Raw genomic sequence first — 12,619 nt, 5'->3', positions numbered from 1 at the left:
GTGTAAGTCAACTACCCTGGCCAGCAAGATCTCCGGATCTGTCCCCCATTGAGCATGTTTGGGACAGGATGAAGCGTCGTCTCACGCGGTCTGCACGTCCAGCACGAACGCTGGTCCAACTGAGGCGCCAGGTGGAAATGGCATGGCAAGCCGTTCCACAGGACTACATCCAGCATCTCTACGATCGTCTCCATGGGAGAATAGCAGCCTGCATTGCTGCGAAAGGTGGATATACACTGTACTAGTGCCAACATTGTGCATGCTCTGTTGCCTGTGTCTATGTGCCTGTGGTTCTGTCAGTGTGATCATGTGATGTATCTGACCCCAGGAATGTGTCAATAAAGTGTCCCCTTCCTGGGACAATGAATTCACGGTGTTCTTATTTCTATTTCCAGGAGTGTATATTTCTGGGTTGTAGCTGTAAACCTATGAATGACACCAGTGATCACTGTGATATGAAACGTAGTACTACTGTTCACAGTATTCAGCATGTCCTGATCGATATCTGAATCAAGTCGTTTCTGCTCAGTTGTTAGCAACTTTGGCACAAATTTTGCTGAGATCCTCCTGAGGTCCCAATGTTCAATTAAAGTGGAATGAATGGATACAGTACTAATTTTAACCTCATCTGCCAAGTTTTCTGATCATTATTCGTCTATCCTGCATCACAAGATGGCCTTACGTGATCAAGAACAACCTCATTTGCAGTGTTGAGGGGCTACCTGAACATGATTCATTCTTTGATGATGAATGGCCATCTTTGAAACAGTTGTACCACTCTTTTATTTCTGTGGTACGCTTTGCTTCATCCCCGAACACTTATCAAACCTTGCAAATTGTTTCAACTTGAGAAGTGCCAAGCTTAAAACAAAATATGATGCAATAATGCTGTTCCACTTTTACTGTCATTTTGCCCATAACACAAAATATGATGACTACCATGTGCATGTGTTCACTTGTCAACAGCTGACCGATGCGTTCCACATGAAAAGGTATCACGCATGGAGCCTAGACATGTCTATAAACACAGAGACAGAGTGTGCATGCCCCGATACTATCGTTGGTTTCAACAATAAAATATAAGGTCAGGTTCTTTTTGAACGATGCACTTTGGTTTCTGAAGAGGCAGAAGTACAATATCAGCCACTGCAGGGTTCACAAAAGTTATTCCTTAAGCTCTTGACATGGGTGACAGCAATGCAGGCATATTCTTAGCTGTGTAAAGGTTTGTGACGTTTGTTGAACATAAAATACTACTAAACAAGCTATAAGCACTAGGTGTAACACAAATAGCAGATAAGCGATTCCAGTATAACCTGGAAAACAGGGTGCAAAAGGTAGAGGTAATTCAATGTCTGCTGATGATAATTTTTTAGGAAAACGCTTGTTGGACAAACACATCACCATAGGTGTTGCCTCAGGGCAGTATATTGTATCAAATTCTGTTCTTAGTATATATTAACGGCATCTCTGACAGTAAAAGATAAAGAGGAAAAGTTCTCTTTGTTCATTACAGCAACTCCTATTAGAGAAAGCAAACGAAATCATAAAGGATGTTTACAACAGTTCAGCGAAAGAGAGAAAACAACTCAGTCCCACTGAGCACAGATGATAACTCTATAGATTATGAAACAAACACTGAGTTTTTAGGGAGCAAACGATGTCAACAATGAATGAACATACGAAGATGTCATCAGAATGTTATGCTCTTAGTGTTACTATCAGTTCATAACAGCCAATGTCTTGTGGTGAGATACTACTATTCCTACATCTACACAGCTTTTGGCTGTGGGTTTCTTTTCTGGGGATCAAAGGCACAAAACATGGAGAAAATTTTCCAACTGCAGAAAATGGCAGTACAAATAATAACTAGAAACAGTAGTAGGGCTACTTGTACAGAAATATTTTTTTTTAAAATGGAGTATCCTTACCACACCAAGTGAGGCCATCTATACCAATCTGTTGTGCTTATAACAGAAAACATTACTATAAGTATTTCACTAATACACTGTTCACAAGAATTAGGGGAATACATGTGATAAATTGACCTAAATGCATTGGTTGAGATCTTTGCTTTCAAAGTAAGCAACAATTACAGTCAGGTGACCCTCAGAAAGAAGTGAATATCAGTGTCCCAGTGTTTTCTAGTGAGGTACAGTACATCGATGGCAGTTGTCATTTGTGGACGTTGTATTCAACAAAGCACATGCAATGCAGCATCTTAACGAATTACAAGTTACAAGGGCAGTCCGTTTGACCCCAAAAGGATAGGCTTTCAGACGTGTTAGTGCAGACCTCAATGCCTCTCCATGTGTCAGCTGTAGGTGGTGAACACGCTATAGGGAGCCAAGTCAGTACACAAGGTGAGTTGGGCAAGATCACAGACACATTATAACCCCACGTGAAGACCGATATCTAGACATCTCTGCATTGCATTGTCATACACATAATTCAGAGCACTGCGAGACTAACTCAGAAGGGGCACTGCAGCTGCTGTTTCCAATCGGAATGTAATGTTACAAGAAAGGACCACGACCTGGAATTCCTCCTTGAATACCCCTCTTGACACAATAAGACCTTGCAGCTCACCTTCAGTTTTGCCATTCCACATCAACCGGCAACTTCATCACTGGCAAAAGTGTCCAGATATCCTCTGACAAGATTATGGGCATGCCCATGTTGCAGAGACCCATGTAGGGCAGTGCCTGCCGAATGTTATAGGTAATTGACAGATTTCCAAAGTTCTGTGATGATGTGAGGAGGCTGCAGTGTTGACAGCCATAAACACCCTGTCATTATCCATGGTCACCTTACCACTAGACAGTACATCAAACAGATCCTGCTGGACCATGTGGCGGCTGCTGCATGTGGCAGTGGCCCAGAATTCCTTCTAATGCCAGGGCCCATGAGGTTAGAGTCAGCAGGGATGTCTCGTGAAGTCTAGACATTGAAGTAATGGAATACCCAGCAGTGAGTCCTGACATAAACCCCATCCTGTATATGTGGGACATGCTTGACATACGTGTTTGTGGTTGTCCTGTTCAACCGCAGACTCGCCAAGAACTCTCATGGGCTCTCTGTGAAGAATGGGAATGGATACCACAGGGTGACCTCTGCAGACTTATAAGGAGCAAGCCCCATAAGTGTCAGGACAGTGATAAACGCTCACCAAGAGCATATGCATTACTGGAGCTCATAAAGTCCAATGAAAAGCTCCCAGGATGATGGGATGAATGGCTGTTTCCACTCTGTTTTTGACACCTGTCAGACATGTCAGTTCTTTTTATGCAAACAATCAAGGATGTAATGATGTTTTGTTGTGGACTTAATTCGAGAAAGATAAAGGTTTAATTTGGTAACGTACCAAGTACTCAATTGATGCTCAGTAGAGTATGGCAGGTACCCAAAGTCGCATTCCTCGAATACTTTTAAGCAGTGTATTTCTACACATAATTATGGAACAAGAGAAATATGAACTTTCATTTATCAAGGAAATACAAACAAAAATCTCTAAACATCATTTTCAATCAAGGAATAAAATCTTACAATGAACTGGCCAAGGTGATGAGAAAGATTATTATAATGAATCTGTTTACAAATGCTGTTAAAACATATATGTAATTCACACTCAAGAAGTAAACAATACTTAGAGGTGAGTCTTAAACTTCTCCCGGCGTATTTCTAGCTCGAACAGTCCACAGGTGTACTGCCGGTCCATAATGTCCAATGGGCACAATAATTCGGCAATCAGACATGTCGCCATCATCAGGTGCGCTGAGGAACTGAGCTCCTGAGGGCAGGTGGCTGTCCTAAATCCCCTTCCCCCAAGAGGCATTCTCTCTGCAGTCTGCGCCCGCGTGTCGGTGGTCGCTGGGAGTCTGGCGTCGGCATCTGTGGTGGTGTTGGTGTAACTGCCTCGTCCGCCCATTCATTTTCTTTGCTGAGCTTCCTTTTAATTAGACTCAGTGCTGGTTCCCATGCCTTGCTGAGGTTATAGCCGCAATCTCTGTTAACGAGTCCGTCCCTGGTACGATTTTCGATAGCCTCTCTAACGATGCTGTCCCAGGATTTAGATGTCTGTGCCAAGACCCTGGTATGTTGGTAGTCCATTTCATGATTTTCAGACAAACAGTGCTCTGCGACTGCCAACTTCTTGGGGTACATAAGTCGAGTGTGCCTCTGATGTTCTCGGCAACAATCTTTGATGGTGCACACTGTCTGTCCAATGTAAGTCTTCCCACACTCACAGGGAATCTGGTATATGCCAACCTCCCGCAAACCGAGATCGTCTTTGACACTTCCCAATAATGCTCGTGTTTTATTGGGTGGGCAAAAGACAGTTCCTACTCAGTGTTTCCTCAATATTCGTCCTATTTTCCCCGATAGTGCGCCAGTATACGGTATATAGGTGGTGGCTATCTCTTCCTCCGTGACTTCGTCCATCTCCACACGCTGTACTGTAGAGGTGGGGCGGAGAGCGCGTCTGATCTGCCATTCCGAGTACCCATTTTTCCGAAATACAGTTTTGAGGTGTTCCAGCACATGGGGCAGACACTCTGTGTCCGAGATGGTGCGCGCCCTGTGGACCAGTGTTTTTAGTACCCCATTCCTCTAGAAAGTGCGGTGGCAGCTATTTGCATGCCAATACAGGTCAGTGTGCGTTTTCTTCCTGTATACCCCATGGCCCAGCATGCCATCCGCTCTTCTTTTGACCATGACGTCCAGGAATGGTAAACTTCCTTCTGCTTCGGTCTCCATAGTGAATTTGATGTTCGGATGTATGGAGTTCAGGTGTGTAAGGAAGTCTAGGAGCTTGTTCCTTCCATGGGGCCATATCACGAACGTGTCATCAACATAACGTAGAAAACAAGCAGGTTTCCATTTGGATGACACCAAAGCTTCCTCCTCGAAATACTCCATATAGAAATTCGCGACCACAGATGAAAGTGGGCTCCCCATTGTGACTCCTCCTGTTTGCTCATAGTATTCTCCATTAAACAGAAAATACGTGGAGGTCAGAATGTGCCTGAAAAGGTCGGTCGTCTTCTCGTCAAATTCCTGTGCAATGAGCTCAACTGACTCTCGAAGAGGCACCCTGGTGAATAACGAGACAATGTCAAAACTCACCAGGATATCTGAGTCTTTCAGCTTGAAGTTCTCAAGACGTTTTACAAAATCCATATAATTCCGAACGTGATGAGGGCATTTACACAGGTAATGGCTTAGTAGTTCTGCCAGGTATTTGACCAGCAAATATGTAGGTGCCCTAATGTTGCTGACAATTGGGTGTAACGGCACCCCTTCTTTGTGGACTTAATGGACTCACTGAAGTCTTTTCTGAACGTATTTGTCAGGAGTGTAGCCTTATACAGAAGTGAAACATGACTGACAAGAAGTTTGGGTAATAAGAGAATAGAAGCTTTTGAAATGTGGGACTAGCAATGAACGTCCAAAGTTAGACGGGTAGATCAAATAATTAATGAAGAGGTGCCTGAATCGAATTGAGAGAAAAGAAATTTATGGCACTACTTGACTAAAATATGGGATTTCTTCATACGACACATCCTGAAGCAATCAAGAAATTGTCAATTTGGTAATGAATGGTAATGTGGACAGTAAAAATTTCAGAGTGAGACCAAGGCTTGAATATATTAAGTAGGTCACATACAGATGTAGGTTGGCTTAGACAAGCAGAGATGAAGAGGCTTGTACAGAATAGACTATCTAGGAGAGCCACAGTCTTCCGACTGAAGACCAGAATAGCAACAAGACCAATACAATTAATGTGCTGAACAGTTCTCTTACTGCTGTACCACAACACTGAATCAAGAAACATACAAGCTAACAGCAATGATGGTAGAAAATACCTCAAGCACCATAACCGTAGCGGCATAATTTGATCCCTGACAGCTCGTAACATTGCAAATGGTTGCAAGTGAGAACAATAGCCATCTATGGAGCTCTGGCAACACTGAGGTGTTGCCTTAGAGACATTTATAAAATCGTGTAACGTGACTGGTTGCAGTGCACATGAAGAACTGCTGTGCCCAGCCCACTGCAATGTCAGGGACCTCCATAAAGTGACACGATTATAGAGACACTTTGCACGAAGTTATACACACTTAACTGGAGGATTATTGTTTGTGGAGAGTTTGTTGTTGATTCTCAGGTAGACAATGCTAACTGAGGGTAACTGATATCCAGCGTTGTAGGGTTTGTAACAGTAAAGGTCAGTTTCTTTTAGGCCAATCAACTTTGTGATTTAGACGCAAAAGCAATAGACAGTGATGGTCACATATTAACAATGAAATATGCTGACCAAGTACATTCAGATCATAACAACAGCTCAATCATGGATTTTATAGAAAAATTACAGGATTAACACTGAAGAGATTTATGAAGCAGGCAGTACAGCTGGAAAATTTAACTCTTGCTTAAGCATATTTTGCATTTTTATGTCTTGCTTTCCCATTAAACAATAGAAGACAAAATTAAACAGAAGCTGGGTCCATTGATGACTAACACCTTGGATTAAAGATTGGAGATTTTTTCTAATGTGTTTCCCTTTGCTCTTCTTCATTCTTAATTTTAAACATTCACACAAGTGCTGCATAGTAGTATATCTTTCACACATGTATACTGAATTATTAACTGAAGTGAGGAAGTGTAACAGATCTTTGGAGAAGCAGGTATTTTTAAATTATTCTGAGTCTTTTACCAATACACAACTCCACTCCGGACAATGATCAGTTTGATACATCTTTCCTGAAAACTGCTATACCATGTAAATTTTTAATCTATGGCAAACTCATTCTAATATAAGTAACGAATATCTCTAAGGAGTGAATGTTGTACAAACTAAGTGTAAATATATCACATGGTTTTAGGTATGGCAATGATATTTGACAATAGATTTAGAAATTATTACCATTCTTCTGACCTCCAAATATCATAGAGTGATACGTAATTTTAAGTGCAAAGGCAACTACTTCATTTTAGTTCACTGCCAACCCAGTGGACAGAGAAGGAAATTCATCATTCAGAAGTCTGACTTCCAGCTGTACTTCTACAGCAATCTACACTAGGGCCTATTAGTGAAAAATAAATTTTTGGCTAATATAACAATAGTTTAACATGACTATAAACCCCTACACGTCTCTCATAGTGATCGCGATGGTAAGATTAGACTTACTAGAGTATGCACAGAGGCACTTGATCAATCACTCTTCTTACACTCCACATGAGAACATAATATGTGGTACATGGGGAGTATCCTCTACCATGTGCTTCACAATGGTTGCAGAGTATGGATGTAGTTGAAGAAATGTCATTGCTGTACACTCTTTAGGGGATGTATGTAGTAATAGTGCCTAATAATTTAATAACACTGGCATATATGCTTGTTTCTTAATCATTTTATTCTACACTCCTCCAAATGAAAGCAAATTACATTCTACATGCACACAAAATAATGCCTTACAACAGTATACGAGCTTAAAATAATGTATTTTCTGGACGTAGTAAGTTCTTTGGTACCTAGAAACTTTCGAAGTAGCATATATAAAGGCCATAACTGAAGTAGCAATAAGCATTGGAAAGTTAGAAATCACAGTGCCTAATTTGTCTCATGCCTAAATAGCCCAACAACTTTCACACATGGTCTGACACACCAGCAAGCGTCTCAAAAATTTCGTTAATCATATTTGAAAGGTATATTAGTGGCTCTCACTACAAAGAAGGGGGACGTAAGATACATTTTGTGATTGAGATGTCTAAAAAAATTAAGAGATACTATCGGCTATGAGCTTTAGGGTCTTGAATACATACAGCATTTGCATTTCCTCCTAACTGCATCTGTCGTAACTGAAGCCATGTCCAATTCGTATCCAACTGTGTCGATCGAACAAATGTCAAATGAACGCCAAGGCTTCTATGAACTGCTGAACAATCAATGCATATGAAGACGCCGTATGTAACACTTGCCCACGTTGGATTCTTCGCATCACAATCGAAGCAAGACTGTGCAAGAAAACAAAATCAACAATGTTAATTTTGGTAAATAATGATCTAGGTCTAACTTGGTGACTTAACATATAGCACCAACAATCGAGAGGAGCCTAAGTAAGACTTCTACAATAAGGAATAACTGAATTAAATTTAAAGCAAACGCTTGAACAGAAACAGATGCGAATAAAAAATACAGAGCACTTTTTGTTACTTCACATACTGCACCTTGTTTGTTGGTATTGAGCGTAATCTTTTAAAAACCAGCTGGATGTCATTTTTACTTGGGCACTGATCTGACATTGTACCGTTTGTTACCTAATTTTAGAAAATTCCAGTTCCTTTACACAGTGTAAAAAGTGAAGTGAGCTGTACGTACGTAACAGATACATTTAATGTCAGACGTCAGCATACCCACAATGCACTTGTCACTTAGTTCACGCGCGTACCGTATAGATGGCATGCACTCCAACAGAAACATACGAGTATCTAAATTTCGGAAGTTCGTCTGGCATTGTGCTGACAGCTGAAATCGGAAAGCGATCACGTGACGTCCCATTTCACTACTTTTGAGATGCCACGCTGGATTCGTTGTATTTGGGTTGTTTCCGTATTATAACTTGCGATTTGTGAAAGCAACCCGTTTTAAACGGCGCAATGAAAATTTGTCACAAACACGCCACTCTAGGTACGATTTGTTATACAATGATATACAGCTATAAAGGTCCTAAGGAGATTTTAACATAAACAGTGTTATAATTTCAGACTATGTACAGTCGCTGTGGTCCTGTGGTTGTAGAGCAGAAGGTAGCAGCTTCGTGTAATAGGAGTGTGTTCTGCGATATTCGATGTTGAGCGTGCTCTCTCGGTAATGAGTTTATTCCATTTCGTGTCGATCAAAAATTGAAAATTTGAAATTGGTGCGAGTGAAATAACCAGCAGTGACGTTTACATTCTTTCTCGTCACACGTATTTGACCTTTTATTTTACCGAGTACGTTGGGATTTGCGAAGGTGTGATTAGACAGCAACGTAAGAGCACAGCTTTACATTTCTGCGAATGAAGCGAGTAGCAATCTCATTTACTGTCTCGCTTATCACCAGTACTTCGCTGTTTTTCGGAATATGTCAGGATTTTCGAGGGTCTGTTTGGATAGGAACCTAACATCACAGCTTACATTACTGCGAATGAAAGGACCAGCAATCATATTTATTGTCTCGCATGTCACAAATATTCAGCTGCGATCGAATCCTCAATACAGTTTTCGTAAATTTGTCGGTCAACACAAGTATCGCGCCACACAGAAGGCGAGGAACGTCACGTGACCGATTTCAGGTGGAGGGATGTCACGTGACCGCTTTTTCGATTTCAGCCGAATGCTAGACGCACTACCGAATTTTAATTACTCGTGAAATATAGCACCACAGAACACACGTCACACCAGGGGAGAGCAAATGCGGGCGCGGGCGCTCGTGTGCGCTCGCGTTGCTGGCCCGTGGGCGCTATCGACAAGCAGTTCCCACTCCATCTCTCTGCTAACGTCGCTCCATTTTTACCTAGCGCGCTGCAAGACGATCCTGTTTACTTCGTGTCGTTAGTGTTGTGGATGTCAAAAGCCTCTTTTGCGTTCGTGGCAGGACAAATTTAGCGATAGGAAAATGGTTGAAGAGCAATAAAGATCCACAAAACGAAAACAGGTCGAATCCCTACGTTCCGAACCTCAGTGGGAAGAAGGTTACTTTTTTACTTAAAGTCTCTTTTGTAATGCTATTCTTTCGGCATGGAAGAAGTACAACGTGAAGAGAAATTTTGAACTCCTTCAGGAGAAATTCGTGATCTTTTTGGACAGAGAGGAAAAGAAGGCCTAACTTCTCGAATTAAAACGGAGGAGAGAGACAGAAATAAGCTCATATAGATGTAGATCATTTCTTGTAAATATTATTATTATTGTCGGAACGATCTTATGTCCAGGGACTCTTTCTGTTTTTGAAATATTTTCTCTGTCACGGAGAATACTTAACAGACGCTTCAAAGAAATGGCAAACGACATGGAAATTCAGCTGAAAGTTAAGACCAAAGTTAGTTTTCTCTCTCTGTCGCTCTCTCTTTGGCTTCAGATGAAGTCATAGATGTAGCAGATGTTGCTCAGATTGCTGAATTTGTGGGAAATGTTGAGGCTGAGTTCCAGGTCATGGAGGAACTCTTTGACTTAGCGCCAGTGCTCGATACAGCTACGGCCGACAACACATTGCCTTGCTAAGAAAACTTAATTGACAAATATGATCTTTGTTGGGAAAAACTTCCATTGGTTGCAATAGACGGAGCTCCACTAATGAATAGCAAAAAGTCTGGTGTCGATCCTTCGGTAAAAAAGAGCGTTAGGGATTATAAGTCCTTCCTGTGGTGTATGATTTGTCATTACATGAGGCTATACCGGCAGCTGAGCTGTGTACTGTTTAACAATCATCCTCAGTTCTTCGTGCTCTAGTTCGATATGCAGTACGTTTGCCAAACAGCATATAACATTAACATTTTGCGTTAATTTGTGTAATTTGTTAAGTGGGCGCAATGATATGTGTGATGTTTCTACGCCAAAGAAAAAGAAGATGCAAAGAGACGATTTGCCAAAAAGTGAGAAACCTCAGCACAGGCTTGAACAAAATCACACTGCACGAGAGGCGGATCAAGCATTTCGTTCATAGATAGTAAATGACCCTAATTATTACTATAAGGCAAAATGCAAATACTGTAATGATTCTATAGTAGCTACTCTAATTGTATGAAAGAGACAAATGCAATCAAAAAACCATTTTAATAAAATGAGTAGTACCACTGAAATCACCTTACGAAGCTCTTAAAAATCTTGAGATACAACTCCGCAGGATACAAACCAACTATGTGCTTATTACGGCATTGCCCAGAGCAAACATTATTCTTAATCTGTTTCTTTGTCACTGTGTCGTACCGCTTTGAGTTTTAAAAGAAGATTGCTACGGTTGATAAAGTAACTTTCAGAAGGGCCATTTGCGCAATTTTTGAATGTTGCACTAGTTATAAATGAAATAAGTCTTGAAAAGGAGACATTAAGAGGACATTTTGACGAATTTGGGGCTGTGCTAGACGCTCTGTTAAACTCTGATAGTAGATTTAATGACTTAAATCGACCTGAAACTGATTTTAATATTTTTGCAACTCCTTTTGCAGTAAACGTTGAAAGTGCGCCTCCTGAATTTTGGATGGCTCATTGACTTTCAGTGTAGTCCTGTGCTCAGGGAGAAATTTCACACAGGAGAAAATATAGATACAGTTCACAGGAACTCCCATGAGCACGAATCCTGCAGATGTTTCGAGTAGCTGCTGGAGTCTGACGTATATTCGGGACCACATGCAATGAAGCACCAAAGAAACTGGCATAGGGCGACATATTCAAGTACAGAGATAATGTAAACTGGCAGAAACGGCACTGCGGTCGGCAACGCCTCTACAAGACAATAAGTGTCTGCGCAATTGTTAGATCGTTTACTGCTGCTGTAATGGCAGGTTATCAAGGTTGAGTTTGTACTTGGTGTTATAGTCAGCGCACGAGCGATGGGACGCAGCATCTCCGAGGTAGCGACGAAGTGGGGATTTTCCTGTACGACCATTTCACGAATGTATCGCGAATATCAGGAATCCGGTAAAACTACAAATCTCCGACACCGCTGCGGCCGGAAAAAGATCCTGCAAGAACGGGACCAACGACCACTGAAGAGAATCGTTCAGCGTGACAGAAGTGCAACCTTTCCGCGAATTGCCGTAGATTTGAATGCTGGGCCATCAACAAGTGTCAGCGTGCGAAGCATTCAACCAAACATAATCGATAAGGGCTTCAGGAGCCGAAGGCCAATTCGTGTACCCTTGATGACTGTACGACACAAAGCTTTACTCCTCGCCTGGGCTCGTCAACACCGATATTGGACTGTTGATGACTGGAAACATGTTGCCTGGTCGGACGAGTCTCGTTTCAAATTGTATCGAGCGGATGGGCTTTTACGGGTATAGAGAGAACCCCATGAATCCATGGACCCTGCATATCAACAGGGGACTGTTTCAAGCTGGTGGAGGCTCTGTAATGGTGTGGGGTGTGTGCAGTTGGAGTGAGACGGGACCCCTGATACGTCTCGATACGACTCTGACAGGTGACACGTACGTAAGCATCCTGTCTGGTACCTGCATTCACTCACGTCCTTTGTGCATTTGGACGGACTTGGGCAATTCCAGCAGGGCAATGCGACATCCCGCACATCTAGAGTTGCTACAGAGTGGCTCCAGGAACACGTTTCCTCAGTTTAAAGTCTTCCGCTGGCCACCAAAGTCCCCAGACACGAACATTATTGAGCATATCTGGGATGCCTTGCAACGTGCTGTTCAGAAGAGATCGCCACTCCCTCGTACTCTTACGGATTTACGAACAGCCTTGCAGGATTCATGGTGTCAATACCCTCCAGCACTATTTCAGCAGTAGTCGAGTCCATGCCACGTCCTGTTGCGGCACTTTTGCGTGCTCGCGGGGGCCCTACACGATATTAGGCAGGTGTACCACTTTCTTTGGATCTTCAGTACACTTGTGTAAAAG

General features: G+C 42.1%; 1 protein-coding gene across 4 annotated transcripts in view; it reads right to left on the bottom strand.

Annotated features, from left to right (window-relative positions):
- LOC126094732 (ADP-ribosylation factor GTPase-activating protein 2) overlaps nucleotides 1–8,438 on the bottom strand; it is an 89,482-nt gene extending 81,044 nt beyond the window's left edge. For 3 of the 4 annotated variants that reach the window (XM_049909280.1, XM_049909281.1, XM_049909282.1), the window contains exons 1-2: nucleotides 8,233–8,438; nucleotides 7,828–8,019 (exon numbers count right to left, since the gene is read on the bottom strand). In XM_049909280.1, the coding sequence (XP_049765237.1) occupies nucleotides 7,828–8,019; nucleotides 8,233–8,307 (267 nt within the window). In that variant the 5' untranslated portion in view covers nucleotides 8,308–8,438. The remainder of the gene's footprint in view (nucleotides 1–7,827; nucleotides 8,020–8,232) is intronic. The other variant, XM_049909284.1, reaches the window with a different exon arrangement.
- Between the last annotated feature and the right edge of the window lie 4,181 nt (nucleotides 8,439–12,619).

Source organism: Schistocerca cancellata, chromosome 8 (assembly GCF_023864275.1).
Source record: "Schistocerca cancellata isolate TAMUIC-IGC-003103 chromosome 8, iqSchCanc2.1, whole genome shotgun sequence".
Lineage (NCBI taxonomy): Eukaryota > Metazoa > Arthropoda > Insecta > Orthoptera > Acrididae > Schistocerca > Schistocerca cancellata.
The sequence above is the reverse complement of the archived record's forward strand: the minus strand, read 5'-3'. Positions and strand labels throughout refer to the sequence as shown.